A 24669-nucleotide genomic window follows, 5' to 3' on the forward strand; every position below is an offset into this window, starting at 1 on the left:
AAACGAAATTGTTAAAATTGATTAAAAAAAACAAAAAAAAACAAAAAAGAAAAAAAACAAAAAAAAAAGGAGTTTTTTTTTCTTGTGTCGAAACAAATTACCGGAAGTTGCTTTTATCATAAAGCAAATGGCCGATCGACTATGAATCCACTAACGTAAGATTATTTGTTATGATTTTCTTTAAAAATTCATGATTGTTTTATTCATGCTTTTTAGTAAACATCTTTTATGAAAGCTTTAAATTTATTCATAGCTATTATTTAGTCATTTGTGTTTCGTTATATTTCTAAAAATGTTTAATGTCTCCATCGACTCAATGTTTCATCTTTTTAAGAATTAACACATGGCTTTATTGGTAGAATAATGCCGCGGTCGAAATATAAACGTTTTGGTTTGTTTATCGCCATAAATGAACTTTAGTTTATAAAATTTAATTAAAACCAGGAATTAATTTCGATTTTAAAGTTCAAGGGCTTCGATATTACTTCGCACGACTACGAAGAAATTTACGTGACGATTACTGTTTTTTTGTGTTTTTATAAATTTATCATAATAATAGGAAGAAAAATGGCAGAAACCCGATTTTTATTTATTATTTTTACGTTTAATCAGTGTTCGAAAGTGGGTTTAAAGTATTTAAATCTACTGCTCAGAAGTAGTTTTAGGTTAGAATTAAAATTTATAAACATCGAAGTTTTTTTTGTTTTTTTTTCAATATATAAACTAAGGTCATGTTCGACAAAGTATATTAGATGGTAAAACCAAAGAAACGACCGATCCGCGGTAAACAATGTTTTGGCCCTGAGAAAAAAAAAAAATTGGAACTTCACTAGGAACGTGTGTGTGTGTGTGTTTTTATGACTGATCCCTTGAATGCGCAAAAAGTTTACTTTCATTTTTAAATCGAGCGTGTATTTTATTATTTTGATTTTTTTTTTAGTAAATTAGATTCATACTTTTATTTCGTGCTTGTTTTTTTTATTTTATTTTATTTTATTTTATTTTATTTTTATTATATTTTCTCCACTAAATATTTTGGTGCTTGTGCACTTTTGCAGGTTAAATTCAAACTTCACGATATCGTTTTTTTTTGTATGTGGGTTTTTTTTTTTTTTTTTTTTTAAATTTTTGTTATTGTTAAGTGGAAGCACAGAATAGTTACAAAACACCTTCCCCTCGCCATGTTTAAGAATGGCTTTCAAAATAATGTTATTTCAACACGGTGGCAAAAGTGTACAAATACCAATATATTTTTTTATTTTTTGTTACTTTTATTTTTTTTTCATGCATATTCAAATAATGCTCTTGGCCTTATTTTTATTTTTACCTCAAAAAGTTTTCGATTAAATAAACCAATGAAAACCTTTTGTGCACGCGCTTCCAGGGAACAGCCATTAAAAAAAAAAAAAAAAAAAAAAAAAAAAAAAAAAAGTTTTCGCAGGGTGTGGGTGGACCCTGCGAAAACGTTTTTTTTCCCCCCCCCTATGAAGTAACAAACTTTTTTAGGGTTTGTTTTCGAATCCAGAGATTCGAAAGAAGTGGTCGAAAAATTAAAAGGTATAACAAATGGGTACTTGGATAGTTTAATCAAGACATTAAAAAAAAAAAAAATGAAAATATCGAAAAAAAAAAAAGATTATATTGTACGTATCCGTTATGGAATGAAGTTCTCCGGAAAAAAAAAAATTCACTTAATTTGATCAAGTAGTTTTTTTTTTTTTTTTTTTTTTTTTTTTTTACAGCGAAAAACAATTTGATACTGTGCAAAAGGTAGTCATGTTTCAATTTTTAGTAAGAAAAGCTGGTACTTGTACAGTTTAGTCAGGACATTAAAAAATGAAAATATCAAAAAAGGTTTAAAGTATTAAATGGTTAAAAGTATTCGCTATAGAACGAAGTTCTCCGGAAAAAAAATTCACTTAATTTCATCAAGTATTTTTTTTTGTTTTGTTTTTTTTTGTTTTTTGTTTTTTACAGCGGAAAAACATGTTTTTATGAGAGCGCGTTGAAGGCGGCCATCTTGGATTAAAAAAAAAATTGTTTGAATTTTAGAAATGACAAAGGGAGATAACTCCAGTTAAAGCGCTGACACCCCTCCCCATCTCTAAATACTAGCTTTTCTTCCTAAAAATCGAACATTTTGCTCGGTATCAGAACAAATTGTTTTTTCGCTGTAAAAAAAAAAAAAAAAAAAAAAAAACTACTTGAAATTAAGTGAAATTTTTTTTCAGAGAACTTCGTCCCATAACGGATATATACAATTTAAACTTTTTTCTATATTTTCATTTTTTAATGTCTTGACTAAACTGTACAAGTACCGAAAAGCTAGTATTAAAGATGGGGAGGGAGTGTCAACTCTTTAAACTGAGTTATCTCTCCGTGGTGTGTTAAAAAAAATTCAAAGATAGCTATTTTGCGATATTCGTGTTCAGCATACCCGGAAACCTATAAAAGTTGTCGATTTATCGAAAAATATTGAGGCGTCTTTAGTTGGCATAATGGTGAACTTTGACCAAAAAAAAAAAATACTGTATCAAATTAAGTGATTTTTTTTTTTTTTTTTTTTTTTTTTTTTTTTTTTTTCGGAGATCTTCAGTCCAAAACGGATACGTACAATATAACCCCCCCCCCCCGATATTTTCATTTTTTTAATGTCTTGATTAAACTGTACAAGTACCAACAAATGTTAGCAAAAGCACTCTCTCTGGATTATAAAACAAACCCTGAAATCTTTTTCAGATAGGTAGAAGAGTAACTTATTTTGCCTTTGCTAACATTTGTTATATATTTGATTGTTTTTACCACTTAAGTGGTAAAAAAAAACAAGTATATAATGAATAAATGTTACTAAAAGCAAGACAAGTTACTTTTCTACCTAGCTGAAAAAGTTTTTATTTTTAAATGTTTATTCGGTTTCGCAAACAAGTAATATTAAGCGTTACACGAGCACAAGAAAAAAATGACTGTGTGGTATCTCATATATTTGAAGTCTTGGCAATGAGTTTAAGATTAAAAATAAAACAATAGGTACCTGCAATGCACGCCACAGTTTTTACCCCCCCCTTGTATGTAACACAATGTAATTGTAATTTAATTTGATATTATCATCCTAACTTTTTTACCATTTAAAAGAAGAAACTTCAAATAAACTGCTAATATTTTTTACTGCATACAAAAATAATGAAATGCGAAACAAATCGTGTTTACATTATCGACGCTTTAAAACAAGGTTCCTATATAGTGACATTTTTTAAGCCGTAGACATATCCATGTTTTAAAAATCTAGCAAAAATCAAATCAGTCATATTTTCCTGAAATTTTCGATATTCATTCATTATCAAATAAACTTGCATAATAAAAGTAGGTTTTGTTAAATATATTAGAGGGAATTTTTTTTTTTTTTTTGTGTTCTACCCCCCCCCTCCATATTTCATGTTACAAAAAAATGTAGGTCGATAAGAATTTCAACATTTTTTAAAGCTGGAAAGATCAAATAATTAAATATTATATATATATATATATATATATAAAATCCTGTTATTTATTTCACTTACCTCAAAGTTGTAAATAAAATTTGACATAAAATAAATATGTTAAAAAAACACTTTTTCTTAATATTATTTTTCTCGGTAATATAATTATTTGAATTACAACAAAAAAAAATCAATTCTAAAAAGTAATTATTTTTAAAAAGCTTTAAATGATATTAAATTTAAATATTACGTGATATGAAGTTTAAACAGATTTTTTTTAATGTTTCCAATAATAAAAAAATATATTCATATAAGAGAATATAAGACTCTTCTTGAGACAATAAAAATTGTAAATCCAAAATATTTGGTGCATCTTTCCAGGACGATGCTGTTTTTTTTTTTTTTTTTTTTTTTTTTTCGGCCGCATCAAAAATTGCAACACTGTCTCGCCTGAACTCTTCTGGAGTGAGAAGCGAGATTCTGACACTATAAGCCGACATTCAGCTGATGCAGAGCTCCTGGAAAATTATGGGACTTACTTACAGAGGATCCCAACATTAATAAATACGACAGCTTCTTAACTGCATTATTTGGGTTTACTTATTTATGTGAGTCAGCCTTTTCCCACATGAAGATCATTAAGTCCAAATACTATGCTACCATGACTGATGAGCATCTAAATCTGCTTGAGACTGGCTATTAGCAGCTATTGTCTGGACTAATCATCCCTGACTGATGCCATCTAATGCAAGTCATCAGAGTAACGACAAAAAATGCAAAATGGGCCGATACATTAATGCAATTTAGACCTGTATATACTGTACATATAAAAATAATTTACAATATATTTATAATGTGTTTTGCATTTTTAGTAGGTGATAGATCATTTAGACTTATTGATGCCTTAAGTAACTCTTATACTGAAAATGTGTATGCACCTCTGAGATAGAAAAACAATCTTTGAAATGATATATAAAGCAAAGGTATTATATCGCAAAAATTTATTTCAAAATATATCATTTGAAATCCAAATGAAAAATTCTGCAACAACCTTCTTGTAAACTTAATATTTTCAGGGATTTAGCCGAGAAGCCAAGAAACAGCTAAGATGAAAAAAATCAAATATACAATAATAAATGTTACCATTTATAATATAAAGGGCAAAAATCTGTTGAAATGTATGTATGTATGTTTGTATGTCTTTTAAAACTTTCGATAGAGGCGACGAATTTTCACGAGATTGGTATCATTTTGAAGTTCGAACATTTGGACAATAAATATTGAAAAATTGGCCAAAAACATTAATTCCTTCACCCTCAACTGGGCACTTTTCTAAAGGGAGGGGTCACTTTTTTCGCTGATATTTGCAAAAGTCATCCCCTCTTTTCGATTGTCTAGCCTTAATTTAAACCTACGTCACATCCAGTTTGGCGATGGTCGCGACAGCAAAGACGTCACTTTTTTTTTTCACATTCTTTTCCTCCTTCACGGTACAGGTTCGAGCCTGCCTGCGTACTACCACTTTTTTTTTTCTAAACACACACCTCCAAACACCCGGGCAACGCCGGGCATTCAGGCTAGTTGTTACTAAAAGTTACTTTAGTATTTACCTGGCTTATTTTTTTTGTGTTTTAAAGTGCTTTTAAATGTTCTTTTTTTTTTTAAATCTCAAATATTAACTTTTTACTAGCGGGACCTGTGGAATGTCCACAGGAGACTCCTTCATATGTAATATATTGATGTTGGCATTCTGTGGATGTTCAGCGTAAATGGAGACGCTCTGATATTATTGTAGTTCTTTTGTTAAAACTGCAAAAGTATTTATCTAAGCTAGCAGGGACCGCCCGGTTGTAAAGTATGCTTAAATATGATATTTTAATTCTTGCAGATTTTGTATATATTAAGTTGATGTTCTATTGATTTTTATATACAGGGTGTCCACAAAGTCTGGCTACATTATGTAGCCAGACTTTGTGGAAGCATCCTGTAGATTATGTAGCCAGATTTTGTGGGCACCCTGTATATATATATATATATATATATATATATATATATATATATATATATATATATATATATACAGGGTGCCCACAAAGTCTGGCTACATAATGTAGCCAGACTTTGTCAACACTCTGTATTATAAAGTTGCGATTTAAAAAAAAAAAAAAAAAAAAAAAAATGTATCCATATGACTTGGGTGCATCAGCTTGAATCTAAACTGAAACTTATAAAAAAAAATATGCGTATACATATTTTAATATATATATATATATATATATATATATATATATAATAAAAATTACAATAAGTTTACCAAGGTAATCAAAATGGTAAACTTAAAATATATTATAAATATTAAAGAGTTAATGTTTACAAGTAAAATAAACTCAGCCAGATGTAAAAGCTCAATAAAACCAAAAAGGAAATAGAGCTTATAATATAAACAAATGATTAATAAAATATGTTAAAAAAACATCTTGAAAAAGAGTTAAAAACATATTTAATTTTAAAAAAGGAAACACAAGATAAGTGGATAGTCCTTAATCCGCGGAGTTTCGAAGAAATACTCTCCTTCTCATCAGAGGGCAGGAATTAGCAAAATGCAGGATCGGATTTTGCATATAAAAGTATTTAATGAAACTACAAGTAAGTCACAGATCTTACTTGGTTAAAAAAAAAAAAAAAAAAAAAATGGTGAAGTAAGGGGAACAGGAGGCAAAAGAAAAATGATGAAAAGATTTCACATGAATGGATAGTCTGGTGAAGGGTAAAAATCCAAAAATGGTAAAATCCAAAACGGTCGAATTAAAAATTTTATTAGTATGTATGTATATATATATATATATATATATATATATTATATATATTATAAACTTGAGTCCCTTCAGCTATAATCGAAACCAAAAACTAATGAAGAATTTTTGGTAAAATTATGGAAGTCCATAACAATCAAACGACAGTTACTTGGATGTAAGCGTGACACACAAAAATAAATAACACGCACTCTAACCTATTAATATATAGAAGATGAGTGGTTTTGTAAACAATATGGTGACAGGTTTGTTTCCCATAAAAAAGACACTGAACTACCATCTTGTTTACAAAACCTGCTCATAAAAAAACAAATACTTGAGATTAAAAAAAAAGCATTTTAAACTATTTGAAAACACAAAAAAAAATATAAGCCAAGTACATACAAAAGTAACTTTTATTGCCTATGGTAACATTTATTTAATGTATATTTGTTTTTTTTGGTTTTTTTTACCCTTTTTATTCGTTTGTTGGCTTCTCTGCTAAATCCGCGTTATTTTTATTTTGCGTTGAAAAATAACCTTGAGTGCTCATGCTTATTTTTTGGTCCCCTTTCCTTTTCTCAGAATTTTTGTTCTGCACAAAAAAACGAGGTTAAAGAGACATAGTCTATTTAATGAAAGCTTCTGGTTTGAAATGTGAAATTTAGAATCCCTCGGAACCAAAAAAGACGACAAGGCACAGGTGTAATAGTGAGCTCAGCGACACTTTTGTGTTTTCTCACACGAGTTGTAGATGGGCATGAATTAGCAAAACTGTGATCAAAACGCTATTCTAGAAGTTATCTCGATTTATGTAGGTTTGTATTATTATTACAGTTAACCCCTTTTCCTTAGTTAAAAAAAAACAACATAGATTGAGTTTGTATTACTATACACATAGATTCAAAAAAGTTGTCAAAAAACATATATAACAACTAAATGTTATCAAAGGCAAGATAAGTTACTTTTCTACCTAACTGGATAATTTTTTAGTGTTTTTATTTAATGTAACGTTTATTCAGCTCGAAAAACATACAATGTTTACCGATGTATTGGAAAATTTTAAATGGCGCCCGACTCTCTCTTGAACACGGTAAGTTTGGCAAATTAAGTTAAAAATAAAAAATACTATACAAAATACTGTTAGAAGCTCGCTGAATATGTTACCGTGACATGGGCTGACATATATTCGGTGGGTTTCTAACAGTATTTTGTGTATAGTTTCTTATTTTTAACTCATTTTCCCAAACTTACCATGTTCAAGAGAGAATTAGGTGCCATTTTAAATTTTCCAATACATCGGTAAACATTGTATGTTTTTCAAGCTGAATAAACATGTTACATTAAATAAAAACACTAGAAAAGTATCCAGTTAAGTAGAAAAATAACTTCTCTTGCCTTTGATAACATTTGTTATATATTTGTTTTTTGACAACTTTTACGAATCTATGTGTATAGTAATACAAACCCATTTATGTTTTGGATGTTAGAATTGAAGCCTGTTAGCATCAGCTATAAAGTTTCCCCAAAGGAATAATTGAATTCTGCTAAGGACACGCGATGCCTTCATCTTGTAAGGGTAGCTGCACGTGTAATTATGAGGCAAGGGTTATGCAATGCCGCAACCCCACTTCTCCTAAATCAGCATTACTTAAGTTCAGTGGCAAGGAGAAGGGCTAGATAACTGGAAACAATGCCGAGATAAGCGGAAAGCACATACAGCACCTGGAATTCCCAAATGGTCACTCATTTTAGTATTGATCAAGCTCAACATTGCTTAACTTCGGTGATCTATTGGGAACCGGTGTGTCAATGCTGTATTGCTAAGAACAAAACTTTTAGCAAAACAAATATTTCTGCAGTCCCACTGCATGGCAACGAGAACGATTACATCACAAATGCAACATATCATCCGCTAACATGATTAACGGCTTAATGGTAAATTTTTACTTACACTCCAACTCGACACCCACCTTTTAAATTGACGACTTTTCTAGGTTTTCAGGTCTGCTGAAAACGAATATCACATTTAAATAAGTAGTTTTGTGGATATTAAGACATTTTATTTTCAAATTTATTAAAAAATGTTAGTGGTGTTCACCATTTTTAATGTAGGGAGGAGGAGGTGTTTTGTAACACGCATTCACATTAGTACTTTTCAGTTGGGAAAAAAATATGGCCTCCAGTGAAAATATAATGGATTACATTGGATAATAAAGGTCTTCATATCCAGAAAATTACTTGTCTGCCCCAAATTTAAATGTGATATTCATTTTCAGCATACCTGAAAACCTATAAAGTCATCAATTTAACAGGGAATGTTGAGTTGCAGTTAAAGTAAAAAAAAATGAGCTAAAAAAAAGTTTTTCTTAGAGATTTCAACTCTTATTTTTAACTTTAACCCTAAACTATTTACTAATTGACTGTTTGCCAATGACCAAGGACTTTTAAAACAAAAACAATTTTTATTTTAAGTGACAAAAATAAAAAAGTTTCCAGTTAGAAAATTTTATTCATTAATTATGTTCAGCCAAAGTAAAAATCCTTTTATATACCAATCTTTTTTTTTTTTTTTTTTTTTTTTTTTTTTTTTTTTGAAAGAATTGGTAAAGCTCTTGGAAGCATCATTTAAAATGTAAAAACTTAAAAGAAACAAACTGTTTTGAAAACACATTAAGATGCAAATTTTTAGACTTTATTTTTATTTTTTTCCTTTTAAACATGAAATATTTCTTATTACAATAGAAAAATGCGAGCATGAAAAGTAATATGGTTAAGCTTAAACATGGAAAAGTAAAGGAATAGTTGTTAAAACTGGAAAAGAAAAAGGACAAGATATTCTAGTAAAAAATATAATAAATTTATAACTTAAAATATTGTAGCATTAAGAATTGATTATATAATGTTATAAATTGAATTTTTTTTTTTAATGCTGCAATATTTCAAGTTATAAATTTATTATATTTTTTACTAGAATATCTTGATATCTTGTCCTTTTCTTTTCCAGTTTTAACAACTAGTCCTTTACTTTTCCATGTTTAAGCTTAACCATATTACTTTTCATGCTCGCATTTTTCTATTGTAATCCATGATTTTTTCCAGACTGACAATAAATTCACTTGATTTTGTTTAATTTCAATCTTTTTTTCCCCCTCATAAACACATATGTAATAACAATGTATGGCACTCGTCTGCTTTCAACCCCCTCCCCAATTATGTCCCTTTCATGCTTTCATTCTCTGTTTCATTTGTTACTTATCTTTTCATGACAGTGAATTAGTAGCAACACTAGTCGCTGAAGCTTTGAAAACCAGTCATAAAACGCGTTGCTCATCTTACATTTTTTTACCATTTTGAACACCAGAAAATTCATCATCACTTTTGTTTTACTGAACAAAAATAAAAAATTAAAATTTTTCACAATATAGCTGAGAAGGTGATCTATAAACTGTAATAATTGTTTGAAATTTGGTCGAAAAATGAGCGAGTGGTGAAGCTTTAAAGCAGTTCTAAAATGACTAAAACTGCCAATTAACCATATTATTCAAACACTACCGTGTTAAATGATTAATTTCGGATAGTAACATATCCATCATCAGAGAATGAAAAAATTCTTTCTTTTTTTTTTTTCCTTAAGTAAAATATCCCTGTGTTGTTGTGTCAATGCTGTGCTGATATAAACGCATGCAGTGTTAGTTAGAACTTTTGATGATGGAGATGTTATTAACCGAAATTAATGAGAAATATTTCCTGCTTAAAAGAAAAAAACTGCAAAGGAAAATCTGAACAATTAATTTTCTTTTTTCTTTTAAAAAAATATTTGCATCTTAGCATGTTTTTAAAACAGTTTGTTCAAAGTTTTTCAATTTCTTTTTTTTTTTTTTCTTTCTTTTTTTTTTACTGTTTCATGATTGCTATTTTGACTTGATGGCTTTTTTCATATATCTCATTCCGTAAGTCAGTTTTCTTCAATTCAAACTCTGGGCTAACGTTTTTAACGGGTTTGATTCTCATATATTTTAGAATCCTTTGAAAGAAGGTTTTCGTAATTTATGTACTTTTTTTTTTTTTTCTTTAATTTCTTTTTTTATTTCTTTTTTTTTTTTTTTTGCGGACTGTTATCCTCATCTTCATAGTTGTTGTTGTTTCACCACATTTCGGCCAACTTATTCTCTGGCCTTCTTCAAGTTATTAACCGCAACAGGATAGAAATGCTGAGTCTTGTGACTGTATCCCCAGTAATTAGTTTCAGGTGAGCATTGTCTGAAGGTATCGGTTTCAATCCTACCCAAAGCAGGCCAGAGTATTAGTTGGCCCAAAACGAGGTGAGGCAACAACAACTATGGAAAACGGTTATTACTGGGAATACAGTTACAAGACTCCGCATTACTATCCTGTCACAGTTAATCACCTGAAGAAGGCCAGACGATGAGTTGGCCGAAACGTGGTGAAACAACTATGAAAATGAGGATAAAAATCTGCAAAAAGATGAATAAATTATGGTTTGGTTCTTTTGTTGGCATCGGTTTTCCAAATTCCTTTTAGAATTAAGTACTCGCAGAAGGAATCACATGAAGGTTGCCAACATCCATATGAAAATGATGCCATAGAATGGGCCAGATGTTTGAACTTGGCGCCCCTATGTCATTGGTCTGCATTACTACCATTATCACGTACTCCTGATGATGATCAGTTTTGTACCATTAATTTCCTTTTATCACATACTCCTGATGATGATCAGTTTTGTACCATTAATTTCCTTTTATCACATACTCCTGATGATGATCAGTTTTGTACCATTAATTTCCTTTTATCACATACTCCTGATGATGATCAGTTTTGTACCATTAATTTCCTTTTATCACATACTCCTGATGATGATCAGTTTTGTACCATTAATTTCCTTTTATCACATACTCCTGATGATGATCAGTTTTGTACCATTAATTTCCTTTTATCACATACTCCTGATGATGATCAGTTTTGTACCATTAATTTCCTTTTATCACATACTCCTGATGATGATCAGTTTTGTACCATTAATTTCCTTTTATCACATACTCCTGATGATGATCAGTTTTGTACCATTAATTTCCTTTTATCACATACTCCTGATGATGATCAGTTTTGTACCATTAATTTCCTTTTATCACATACTCCTGATGACGATCAGTTTTGTACCATTAATTTCCTTTTATCACATACTCCTGATGATGATCAGTTTTGTACCATTAATTTCCTTTTATCACATACTCCTGATGATGATCAGTTTTGTACCATTAATTTCCTTTTTTATTTTTGTCCTTCCAGAAACGTGAAGAATACCCAGAAACTCAATCAGCGAGAACTTGAGTTAGGTCTAATAGGTAAAAAATCCTGGCATGACCAGTACAAGGATAGTGCTTGGATTTTTATCGGTGGCCTTCCGCATGACCTAACCGAGGGCGATGTCATTTGTGTATTTTCACAGTAAGTCTTTTGTCATCTCTGGCTTTTGTTTATTTCTATCTCCTCTTCCTCCTTAAAATTCGGGAACTTATTTATATCTGAAGGTTTTCTCATCTTTTTCTTTGGGTGGGGTTATTGTCACAACCTTCCTTTTCTATCCCATCTCCTGTCCGTCCCTCTCCCTGCTTATTTCCTTGACAGATCCTGAACAATTGCGACTGCAATTCTCCACATACCCTAACCCGTAGTCATCCACTGCACCTTTAGCATACAGGTGCTGGACCTAATATCCATCCCGCTTGAGACTAGAAGCAGTGTAAATATTCCAGATTTCTTAATAGAACCGAAATATGTCGGCAAAACAAAAAACTAAATTGTTTTTGAGATGACGATTCTTTATTCGGATTATTATTCTCATTGTGATTGTAATTTTCACTTGTACCGGTGGTGCAATGGATAAAGGCATTGATGAACGAAATCTCTAAGCGACGGTGTTCTGAAAGTTGAAGGTCCGATCTTTACTACAGACAAAGCATAACATGATGATTAACTCTTCTATCCAATTATGGCTGATGGAACAAGAATAACCTACTTCAGGATTTAAAAACAAAAGGGTTCAGTTTGACATTTCATATAGGTTCCAAAGTTTGACAAAGATTTCCAAGTTCGAAGAGATACATCTGAAGTAAATTTGTCGGAAACGTAAAAATAATAACCAGGATGAGAATAATAATCTGAATAATACAATCAAATCGTTGTGCCTGCGTTTCTCTTCAGCTGTTTTCCTGTCACTTTTATATTGCCGGGTACCGTCATGAACAGCGGTCTGTCACTTGGTGCTCCCTGAAGCTGTCTGATGGAACAAGAATAACCTACTTCAGGATTTAAAAATAAAAGGGTTCAGTTTGACATTTCATATAGGTTCCAAAGTTTGACAAACATTCCCAAATTCGAAGAGATACATCTGAAGTAAGTTTGTCGGAAACGTGAAAATAACAACCAGGATGAGAATAATAGTCTGAATAATACAATTGAATCGTCGTGCCTGCGTTTCTCTTCAGCTGTTTTCCTGTCATGTTTATATTACCGGGTACCGTCATGAACAGCAGTCTGTCGCTTGGTGCTCCCTGAAGCTGTCTGCTCCTATGACATATTAACATTGAAAGTCTTCAGTGATGCCTTCAAAGTATCTTTAAATCGTTTTCGCTGGCTGCCATACAATTGTTAAGAAAATGTGAATTTGTACTTTTCTAAATTGGGTTTTGAATGATTCAGCTAATATTAAGATAGAAAGGCAGATCAAATGATAGTTTGTGGTGAGTCAAAGATGACGTGATTACACTTTCCGCATCACTTGACTCTTTTTGCAATCCTGAGCTGTTACACGGTTGCATAGATGAACGAGCAACTTAGTCTGATTTGAAAATTACAAGCTTAAAGTGGGCGTTAGAAGCGACCAAACATATTTACCATGCGAAAGTATCTCACATTGCAATCGGTCAAAAAAATTCTACTCAAGTCACAAGAGCCTCAACAATCAGGTAAGTTTCAAACCGATTATTCTGAGGTCCTGCTCCAAATTCAACAAATAACACTTGGAGAATATCAAACCCGCATGGCATCCTGCAGTCCCGTATCGGTCATGTTTGAAACCTTGTCAAAAAGCTTTTGAATATTTGATTTTAATGAAATAACGCAAAATTAAGTTAGCAAAATATTGGAAGATCTTTGACTCACCTGCATATGTGTGTATACGTCAAGGGTGTGAATTCATGGCCTTTTTTGTGAATTTTTGCTTCATTTTTTAGTCAAGAAAAGAGTTGATTTCCGCTTAACTCACTAGAACGTTGCATAGATGTAAATTTTGAACTTTTTGGATTTTATTATTTATTTTATATATATATATATATATATATATATATATATATATAATAGCCTCCAAAACTTAGGGACAAAATTTTCAAACCTAATATTTGTTAGAAATAACAACTATGAAAAGCTAAAATTTTGACAACTGATAGACATTATCATCTATAATAACATACTAAAATTTGAATCATTTGCAAAGGATAGAAAAAGAATTATAACAATTATTTATTTATTTTCAAAATAGGAATGTCCAAAAGTAAGGAACAAAATTGAGAAAAACAATGTAAACAGTATGCTATATTCAATTTTTTGATTTCCTATAAAGAATAAGTCTTACTTAGTCATTTGTAAACGTTGCATCAGCCGGCACCATGGTGAAACGCCAAAAACTTGATTACTCTGCGAGACAAGCTATTGTAAAGCTACACAAGGAAAAGCACACCATTATAGCCAGTCAAGATCAGGGCTTACTCACAAATGGATTCAAAAAAATGGCCGGCCTACAAGCAAATGGCCAATGCCGGTTTTGCCAGTCAGTAATTGAGAGCCCAAGCCACCTAATGTCTGCATGTCCAATCTTATTGGCAGATGGCCTTTACACTGCCCGTCACAACAAAGTATGTAAGTACCTCCATTGGAAGATCTGTGGAGAGATGCAACTTGACAGAGCAACGAACATCTGGGAACATGAACCACCACCGATAACATCAAACGGAAAAGTGATTGTGTTCTATGACAAAGACATACAGGCGAGCAGATACATAAAAGACAAAGCTATAAAACCAGATATTGTAATATGGAACAAGCCCGAAAGAACTGCGCTCATTATCGATGTCACAGTCCCAAATGATTTTGGCCTTAATAGAGCTGAACAGGAAAAGATAACAAAATATCAGGACCTAAAAAATGATCTAAAAACCACATGGTCTCTGAAAGAAATAAACATTATATCGGTTGTGATAGGAGCAACTGGTTTAATAAAAAAGAATCTTCAGAAATACTTAGAAGCAATCCCTGGAAGACCAAGTTGTAACGAGATACAAATAGCAGCCATAAAGGGAACATCATCTATTCTTAAAAGAGCTCTCGGATATAAATTTAAATCATAACAGAATCAAGTGTTAGCTCCAGGAGGGAGCCCCTTGATATCTTAAAACTTACTGAAGTTAAATTTAAAAAAAAAAAATTAGAGATTTCAGAGAAAGTGAAACGTTCCAAGAGTGTTGTAAGGCAGGGTTGTTAAATCCTACAATGATACAGGCAAAATAGTTAGTGCTTTTAAAACCGACAGACCCCGCAAAACTTTGACAAGAGAAGATAAAATAATGCAGCATATGTCATTAAAGGACCGTTTTAAGTCTTGCACAGAAATTAAAAGGGTTCTGAATAGTACCTCATGTGTTAATGTGTCAAGACAGTTTCTAGACGACTGCAAGAAATAGAGCTGTTTAATCAAACCCCAGGAAGAAACCATTGTTAGTTTGAAGAATAAGAAAAAGAGATTAGAGTTTGCAAACGGGTATGTAATTTGGACATATGAAAATTGGGCAAAAGTATTTTTCAGTGATGAAAGAAAGTTTAATTTATTTGGAAATGATGAAAAAAAAACCAATGTAAAGAGACGTATTGGTGAAAGATTAAGTGCAAAGTGTATTAAAAAAACTGTCAAGTTTGGAGGCAGAAACGTCATGGTATTTGGAATGTTTTCTAGCCAAGGTACAACACCTCTTGTCCGGTTACAAACTCATGTAAATGCGCGGATCTATAAAAACATTGTTCAAGATCATATTGTGCCAATCATACAGAATTCAGGTTTTGATAGAGTACCTTTATGCAAGATAATGCCCCATGTCACAAGGCAAAGGTGGTAATGAGTTACCTTAGCGAGCAAGATTTTGAAATTATGGATTGACCACCACAAAGTCCTGACTTAAATCCAATAGAAAATCTTTAGAAGACCTTGGGAGTGAAAGTTGTGGAAAGAAATCCCACTAACACGGAGGATTTGTGGATGAAACTTCAAGAAGAATGGTCTAAAATTAGTACCGAAAATTGTCAAGAACTGATTCATTCTTGTAGTCAAAAATGTGCAGCTGTCATTGAAAGCAAGGGCTCATTTACTAAATATTGATTGTACATGTATTTTTATTGTTTTTTTAGCTGTTTACATTGTTTTTCTCTATTTTGTCCCTTACTTTTGGACGTTCCCATATTGAAAATAAATAATTGTTATTCTTTTTCTAACCTTTAAAAATTATTCAATTTTTAGTATGTTATTATGGATGGTAACGACTACTAGTTGTCAAAATTTCAGCTTTTCACAGTTGTTATTTCTAGCAAATATTAAGTATAAAATTTTGTCCATTAGTTTTGGACGCTACTGTGTGTGTGTGTGTGTGTGTGTGTGTATATATATATATATATATATATATATATATATATATATTTTTATTTATTTATTTTTTGGCTAATTTTTCTTATAACAGTTCTCCCTAAAAATGTTATCTTTGCTGAAGTTTAAGACTTCAAGCCATTCATGAAGTGGGTAGGGAGGTTAGATAACTTTTTTCATTAAAGAATGACTTTCTGTCTCCTTCCTCCTCATACACACCTTGGTATCTCTTTATTTTGACTTTCTTAGTTGAATGATTAGAGTTGCTTAGGAAAAAAAAACAAGTTTTTTTTTGTTTTTTTTTTTATTCTGACCTCTCTCCACAGACACACATGGTCTGTGAAAAATTAATTCTTATTTATTTATCTATTTGTCATTGCCTGCTCTCATCCCTGATCTATGAAATATGACATAAAGGATGCAACATGAATATTAATTTTAGATATGTTTTGCGATTTTTATAAACTATGAATTATTTTTTGAGATTTCTGGAATTTTGATAAAATGTTCTGTACCTGTTATATAGTCTTTATGGATTAAATCCTCGTAAAATGTCTGCGTTGTTAATCCGAGTAAATTACTCTGGTAACGTCTCTATCGATATGATTGTATTATCTTGACTTTTTGATGTTTACTTGTTTTAAGAAAGCTCCTTGTAATATTTTTGTGACAATAACGGGAAAAATTTTTTAAAACTTTTTTAAAAAGAAAGCTTAGAAAACCTTTCCCTGTATATAAATATTCTTGCTATCCTTCTTTGCCAACCATGTTTGGAAACGAACGTTAAATACTTGTGAAGAATTATCACAGTTCGTAATTATTCTGTAGATGATTCTTTATTGTTGTATTATTTTTGAAGTCTGTCGTCACATCAAAGAATTTGGCGCCTGAAAGAAGAAAACCAAATTGGCACTGGATTTCATTAGGATGGCACGTGTCTTCAAACGGATCTCTGTGTATTCTGGGGAAATAAAGGCGTCCAAATTTATACTAGGATGCAACCAAATCCAAAAGTATTCGTTCAGCTTCCAGGAACATCAACTATAATCCAGAAACGTCAACTATAATCCACGATTAATCCAACTATCTCCGTCATTAAAACATCTGGATCATCATTTGTATTATTCTCTCGTCGTTTATTGTATCTACAAATCCGGCAGCTGCTATGAGGATATCCATCATCAACTCTTCGAGAACAGAATTTCGTCTGATCATCATTTGAGGAAATGACCAACTTCAGGATTAATGTTAATGACCAAAGGATTATTCTTTTCAACTTTGATCCGCTCCGGGATTAGGATCAATTCTCTCAGAAATCTACACTAAGTAAAAGAAATCTCTTCAACTCGAGGAATCTCTATCAGCATCATCATCGTCATCACCAGAAGGAACTACTTCCAGGAATCTTGATCAATGTCGTCGTTGTCGTCATCATCACCAGAAGGAACTACTTCCAGGAATCTTGATCTACATCGTCGTCGTCACCAGAAGAAATACTTCCAAGAATCCGGATTTTCTGCATATTTCGTTTTTAATTTCAGTTTTAAATTCATCACACTCAGCTCTAATGAATCTCATCTGGATCCCAAATTGAAACCCATTTTAATTCGGCACGATTTACAAAAAGCACAAATCATTCTACCTGCGTCATTCTTAACCTCATTCATTTCTTTTTTTTACATATCAACATTTCAACTGGATCAATCCGCATCTTTAATGTTTTGCTATCCAAAATCCACATTGAGGATTAAGACGGAAGCTTGTTAATATTTCAACTAAGTACGTCGACGCTACCAGTGTATTGTTTTTAAGTAACCGACTACAGTTTGAAAAATAAGGATCTCTTCAAAGCAAATTACCCAACATGGTGTCAACATATTGGTATTGCACTCTGTCTGGATGCACTTGTTCAAAGTACGTCTCAACTAGACATTTTGAACCGGGCTAAGCCGTGAGCATTTGGAGTCTTTTGAACCATTTTAATCAGACCATTCTACTTCACAAGAGAGGAAGAAGAGTTTGCGCTTCTAAAAGAACCAATTTTGGTAAGTTCTTTTTTAGAGTTGATTTGTCTCATATTTAATAAGAAAATAATTTTCTGGTGTTTTTATGTTGCGTTTTATTATTTTTCTATTTTTCTTTTTTAAGAATCAAATCTTTTGTTTATAAATTTACATTTGTTTGTTTCAATCAATTTTGAATGAAGTCTTTGAGAAAATTTTAAAGTGAAAAATTTAGCTTGTTTAAGCAATGTACTGTTACAAGGTTGTGTAAGAATTAACAGCTTTAGTTATAGCTTTAATGTTAAACTTAGAGTACATGTACACTCTATGCTGAATTGGTTGCTTAAATGTTAAATTGGGAGTATATATCCCTGATCTAATGAGTTTGTTGCTTGTTATTGTCCAGGGCTTATAATGTGATTACTCTCTAATCAAACTTTTTTTAAGAATATCTTTTGGTCAATAATTTGTTTGTATCAAGCACTTGTGCAAGGCAGGGGACACTTTTACCGATTGTTTTTATAAAGCTTGAAAAAATTTTAGGGTAGCAGTTTATTTTAAGCAATGCAATGGTATCAGCTTGTATTAGAATTGACAGCACTTATAGTTACAGCTTTGAGTAGATCACCATCACAATGAGAAGTTGATTTGTATTGTTCAGACTTGAGTGTGATTTTCATAACATTTCATTCGATGTAACCTCTGACCTTCTTCAGGTGCATCTTGTTGAACTCTGGAATGTTTCTGTCGAACTCACAAATTTGGACAGAATTTCAAACGGAACCTTTTATTTATTTCACGGGGGTAGCCTGCTCTTGTTTCGTCAGCCATGACTGAATAGAGTTCCTAAGTAATTCACACATGTAGTGAAACGTCAAGATGACACTCAAGATGAGAACAGTAGTCCGATGAATCCAAATAATATGAATAATCAATCCTCATCTAAAAAGTTCAGAAACATTAAATGAACATTGTTCAGAGTATTGTTTTCATCTTCACAATGTTTTGGCTAGTGTAACTTCCAACCTTTTTCAGGTGGATCTTGTTAAACTCTGGAATCCATGTTTCCAAATTTAAAAAGAATTACACTTCAAAAAAGCTCTGAAGTTACATTGTTATTTTCACAATGTTTTAACCAGTTGTAGTTCAAATTATCCTCATTTGACAAGTTTTAAAAGTAATTTTCTGTGTACATTTTTAAGATGAGGAATGATAATCTATATATTGATACGCTAATTCGCTTCAACCGTTATCATCCTGAATATCCCGCGAAATAAAAATGGAATATTCTAAATCGAACCAACCGTTATTATACTGAATTTCCTTGGTATGAAAATGGAATATTTTAAAATGCCCAATAAACACTTGTTTCAAATGGATAAGTTATCGCCAACCAATGTCTAGTCGGTGCAGATCACAATCCAAATAAGGTACTTACCACCAACCAGTGTATGGGGAGTGCAGATCACAATACTAATATGTTATTTATCACAACCAGTGTCTGGTGAGTGTAGGTCATAATACTAATGAATTATTTATCGCCAGTCAGTGTATGGTGGGTGCAGGTCACAATACTAATAAGTTAATTATAGCCAGCAAGTGTTCGGTCGGTGCAAGTCACAATAATAAGTTAGTTATCGGCTGCCAGTGTACGGTTGGTGCAGATCAAAATACTAATGTTATTATCGCCAGCCAATTTCTTAGTTCTTGTAATAAATGTCTCAAGCAGTTATCAATATTCGTCTACAAAAATATTTATTTTTTCATACACGGTCTGATCAGAACTAATATAGTACTGATTATTCTATCGAAGGTCATTTTAATGTTTGTTTATTTGATGTTTTCAACTACCGTAGAATTTCCATGGGTTCTGCTAGTCTATATATTAATACTGTAGTACCTTTAATGTATGTACGTACATACATCACAGTTTCCAGATTATAAATTATTAAATCGGGAGATCCTATTTATTAAAAATAGAAGGATAAAAGGTGGTAACACACTACGAACATTAAATTAAAATATAGATTCGCTAATTTAATGTTTGTAGTACGTTATCATCTTCTATCCTGCTTTTTAATAAATAGGATCTCCCGATCACGAACGACGCAATGTAAAAGAAACAAAAATTTTAATAAAGAAAAATGATGTCGCTTGTGAAATTAAAATATACCTTCTTGATATTCTGGCTAGAATCCAAGGGTAGTATCTGTTCTGTCTAAAGATTGTATAATGATATCGTGGGGTTTCCATTTGTGCCGGACATCCATACAGTGGAAATATGTCACAGACTCCTATAAGGATATTGGAGATATATTCTGACACAACATTAACCAGATTACTTAGATAAATACTTTCACAGTTTTAACAAAAGGGCTACAATAATATTGCGGGGTCTCCATTATATCCAGTAGCAATATGAAAGATGCCGCTGTGGAATTTCCACAGATCTCGCTAAATAATCAGTGGACTTTTCCGCAGATCCCGCTAGTTTGAATTATTTGGATTATCTTGACTATTGTTCTATCTTGTACAAGGACCGGTGCCATAGCGGATAAAGAACTAGATAAAATTCACCTGCAAGTGACACTCTTCTGGAGGTTGGCAAGTTCAATCCTCAATGCGGGCGACATGAATTGCAAATTATTTAGAACTACGACTTGGTCATGGCTGACGGAATGACAGCATGCTATCCCCTCTTCTTCCATGGATTAAATATAGGATTCCGTTTGAAATTCTTAGTAGGTGATCGTCGCCATGAAATTTCATGCAAATTCCCAAATTCAACAAGAGACCCCCTGAAGAGGGTCGTCAGATATTAAATCAGCCAAAACATCAATAAGATGAGGACAGTAGTCCGAATAATTTTAATAATGCAAACTAAAGTAATCAATTTCTTAAAAGGCAGATATCAAGTATTATGGTTGATTTGTGTTACTTAAGGTAAACATTACATTTTTTGCACGTTCTCTTCATATCAAAAAACTAAGCATCCGATTTGAAATTCACAGAAGATTTCCAAGTGCAACTAATAACTGAAGATGGTTTTAGTAGTTGAAACATGTGATCTTTATAACTACAAAAATTTGTTAAAAATCATTCAACCATGTCGCTTACACCTTTTTGGTAAGTGGATATAATTCCACTTTTTAACAAACTTCCACTTATTTATCCGCCAACAAAGGAGGGATTGGACCTAGGAATTCACTCCTGTTCATCTGTTCGCACTTTTCTCAATAACCACTCCTTGAATTTTTTTGGAAATTTTGCACAAACATTAGTCATGGTAAAAGTTTTTGCCAGAACGTATTTTCCGGGATAACTCTGGTTGCCTCCCCTAAAGGGCATTATAAGGGTAAAATTTTCCCCCAAATCGTTTATTTGTTTGCACTTTTCTCATTAATCATGTCTTGGATTTTTTTTTAAAATTTGCACAAACATTAGTCATGGTGAAAGTAAATTTTTCACTCGTGAAGGGGACCCTGCATGCTCGACTTGTACATAATACAAACACACATACATACACACATTTTCGCTATCATATATATAGATTAGTGATGGGACGATTCCAAAATTTTTCCTGATACTAAATTCCTGATTCCAATACTTTATAAATCTCTGAATATTTAACGGTGGAGTTGTTATTTGTTTGCGATTACCATAAAAACACGTTAATTATACAGATATTTTCTGAAACGTCAAAATACACTTGTGTAGGGGGGGGGGGTGATCTATAGATTTTAGTTTTAGTGTTACTTTAAAATCAATAAATATTTATTATTTTATCATTACTATTAGCAGTGGAAAATTTTACTTTAAACAAAATCAAGTAAAAATGACGATTAAAAGAATCGCTTTTGGCATCGGAAAATACAGAGATTTTTCCGATTCCGATTAATTGTCCCAATACTAATAATTATATCCCAGCAAGGTTACTCAGCATTGCCTAAGGCAAAAATGCAACATTTCTATAAAAACTTCTATCTCTCTGCCTTTGTCTAACCATGTCTCTATCTTCCTATCTTTCCATGTTTTCCTCTTTTCTTTCCCAACTCTTTCCTCTTTGGACACACACACACACACACACACACACCAATCGTCTTAATATAATAGATTCCTAGACAAATGATTTAGCATTTTCTTTGCAAATCAGTACATAAAATGGCTGAAAAAATAGCTCCTTCTGGCCCTGTTTACACCCAAAGAATGATTAATTTTTTCTAAGTTTTAAATATTATTCATCCAGTGCAACACCAATCAAGAATATACTAACCTTGTTGGTCTTTGTTTTGTAGTTTTTTTTTTAATTATTTTTATCTTGATATGCATACACACAAACCATTGCCCTTTATATCTATATAATTATAAAACTGTGCACAGTGCACCCTTGCTTGAATCTTGTCTTCCACAATTGGGTAATCCCATCTTTCTAAAAAGGGTTTACAGATGAATTTATATATATATATATATATATATATATATATATATATATATATATATATATATATATAATCAAGTTAGAGGTATTCAAGAGAGAAAACTCGTGAATTAAAACGAGGTTATTAAGCGTGCTGAAAAAAAAAGAGAGCAAAATAAGCTTTATTACGTTGCCTGACGAGGACTTTTGGTTCTTGCAAACCAATTGTCCAAAACATTAGCATGTTCAGTGTAGCGACTATGTAATATTTGTCTATATAAATAAAAAATATTATATGTGCATATGGGCATGGCTTAGATAGTAATGAGGGTGGAGAGTTGTATGTTTTGGTTTCAATTTCAGCTGGTGGCACCCAAGTCATATATATATATATATATATATATATACTTTGGATCTCACTACTATATATTAGGTTCAATATAATAATTGATAGAGAATTGTCTCTAAAATAATAAATATGTAATCTGCATGAATTAAAATATATTTAAGCATATCTTATGACCAGGTAACGACGGGTGACCTGCTAGTAATAAATAAAAAGCTGATTTCTGTTAACTTGCTACAGCCTTACATTTTTATTTTTTTCATGGATATCCGGCTGGACATTTTGTTTTTTTTTTTACTTCCTCTCGTTCACTTTTTTCTTTCATTTTTTTTTTCTTCCTTCCTTTCGTTTTGCCTTTTTTTTTTTATCTCCTTTTTTTTTGTTTTGCTCTCATGACAGGCCTTTCTGAAAATGTTAACTTTGCAATGAAGGCTGATATCAAACGATTCATGAAGTGGGTAGGGAAGTTAGAAGGCTTTTGTTTTTCATCAAAGAATGACTTCCTGTCTCCTTCCCTCCACTCCCCATCATCACTCGTGTACATAAATTTGTAAATAAAATTTCATCAAAACCAATTAAGTAGTTGTAATGCCTTAGTGGATGTGGTATTTTTTTTTTTTTTTTTTTTTTTTTTACACAGTGATCACCACTTATCAAGGCCCGGAAGCCACTCAGGGATAAGGGTATTTTGGTGAAAGGAATATAGTTAAGAGTAATCAAAAGTTTGATTGTCAAAAGAATGACACTCGACCCCTCCCCTACCCCAAATTCAAACGGGGCATAATACCTCCATCTATCCATCCAATGCGGCTGCAGCCGAGATTGAACTCACTACACAAGTTTGTAATGTAATTCAAATTTTGTCGGTAGCTAAATAGTTGAGGCTCCGCCAGGGTTATCAAAAGTATTTTTTATCGTGACGCCATCACTGGATGAGGTACCTACGACGGCTTAGGAAAGACCCATCTACCCTCAAGAGAAGGATAGACTGCACCAGTTTCTCAACCTGGTATTTTACCTCGTGGTACATACAACGCCTCGCCTTCCCAAATGGTCACCCATCTGGTACTGGCCAGGCTCAACATTGCTTAACTTCAGTTATCTGGCGAGAACCGGTGTGTCAACGTGATTGTGCCGTGTCATAATGCCTAAGATGCATAAAGATTGTAATTTCTTTTCTTTTCTTTTTTTTTACTCAATAAATTGGCCTTCAAGTAGGTTATTTTTTGTGTTATGCTTTTTTTTTGTTTTGTTTTTTTGCTATTCAATATCTTTCTTGCTGATGAGCGTATAAAATCATTTATACGTGTGAGTTGATAATTTTCTCCATCATTTCTAGTCGTGAGCACTAGTTGCTTGTTTATTGTGAAGATTCCCAAATATTTTTATTTTAAGGAAAGAAAATAAAACATTTTCCGAGATGATGTTTTCAGATTATGAAAGTTAACTTTGAAACGAACTTGTAATGCAGAGTTCTAGCTATGTTGGATAGCGGGGTATCAAATTATTGATGAATAAATGTTGGTGCATATAAACCGACAAAAAGGGTGTCTATAACTTTTAAGATGAACAATGTTTTGCTTCAGCTGGACTGAAACAATGACGCGGACATATCGACATGTTATTTTGAGGGGACAACAAATACTTCTACATGAGGGGGCTTCAAATGACGAGAGGTGACAATATTCGGTTGATGGAGAGTTAAACAAATCTTCTTTGGTGAAGAAGAAGAAAAGTGTGGGTAATAGTAACAGAGTTTAAGAGTTAGAGAAACGTTAACATGACAGTAATGACCGGGACGAATTCCCTTACCGATTTCTTTGAAAGAAACACCACACAAAGTTATATTTCATACTAGCGGAGGTATCCGGCATTGCTCAGGTGTGGTGAGTTGGAGGGGGGGGGGTGAATCCAAACAAAATGGGAAAT

At 32.1% G+C, this 24669-nt stretch overlaps 1 protein-coding gene across 2 annotated transcripts in view; it reads left to right on the forward strand.

Moving 5' to 3' along the window:
* The first annotated feature begins 59 nt into the window (after window positions 1–59).
* The window catches only part of LOC145266368 (uncharacterized), a 36353-nt gene continuing 11743 nt past the window's right edge, over window positions 60–24669 (forward strand). For both annotated transcript variants that reach the window (XM_080121992.1, XM_080121991.1), the window contains exons 1-2: window positions 60–155; window positions 11576–11734. In XM_080121992.1, coding sequence (XP_079978118.1) covers window positions 142–155; window positions 11576–11734 — 173 coding nt within the window. In that variant the 5' untranslated portion in view covers window positions 60–141. The remainder of the gene's footprint in view (window positions 156–11575; window positions 11735–24669) is intronic.

Source organism: Euprymna scolopes, chromosome 41, assembly GCF_053919585.1.
Source record: "Euprymna scolopes isolate OS-2025 chromosome 41, ASM5391958v1, whole genome shotgun sequence".
NCBI lineage: Eukaryota > Metazoa > Mollusca > Cephalopoda > Sepiida > Sepiolidae > Euprymna > Euprymna scolopes.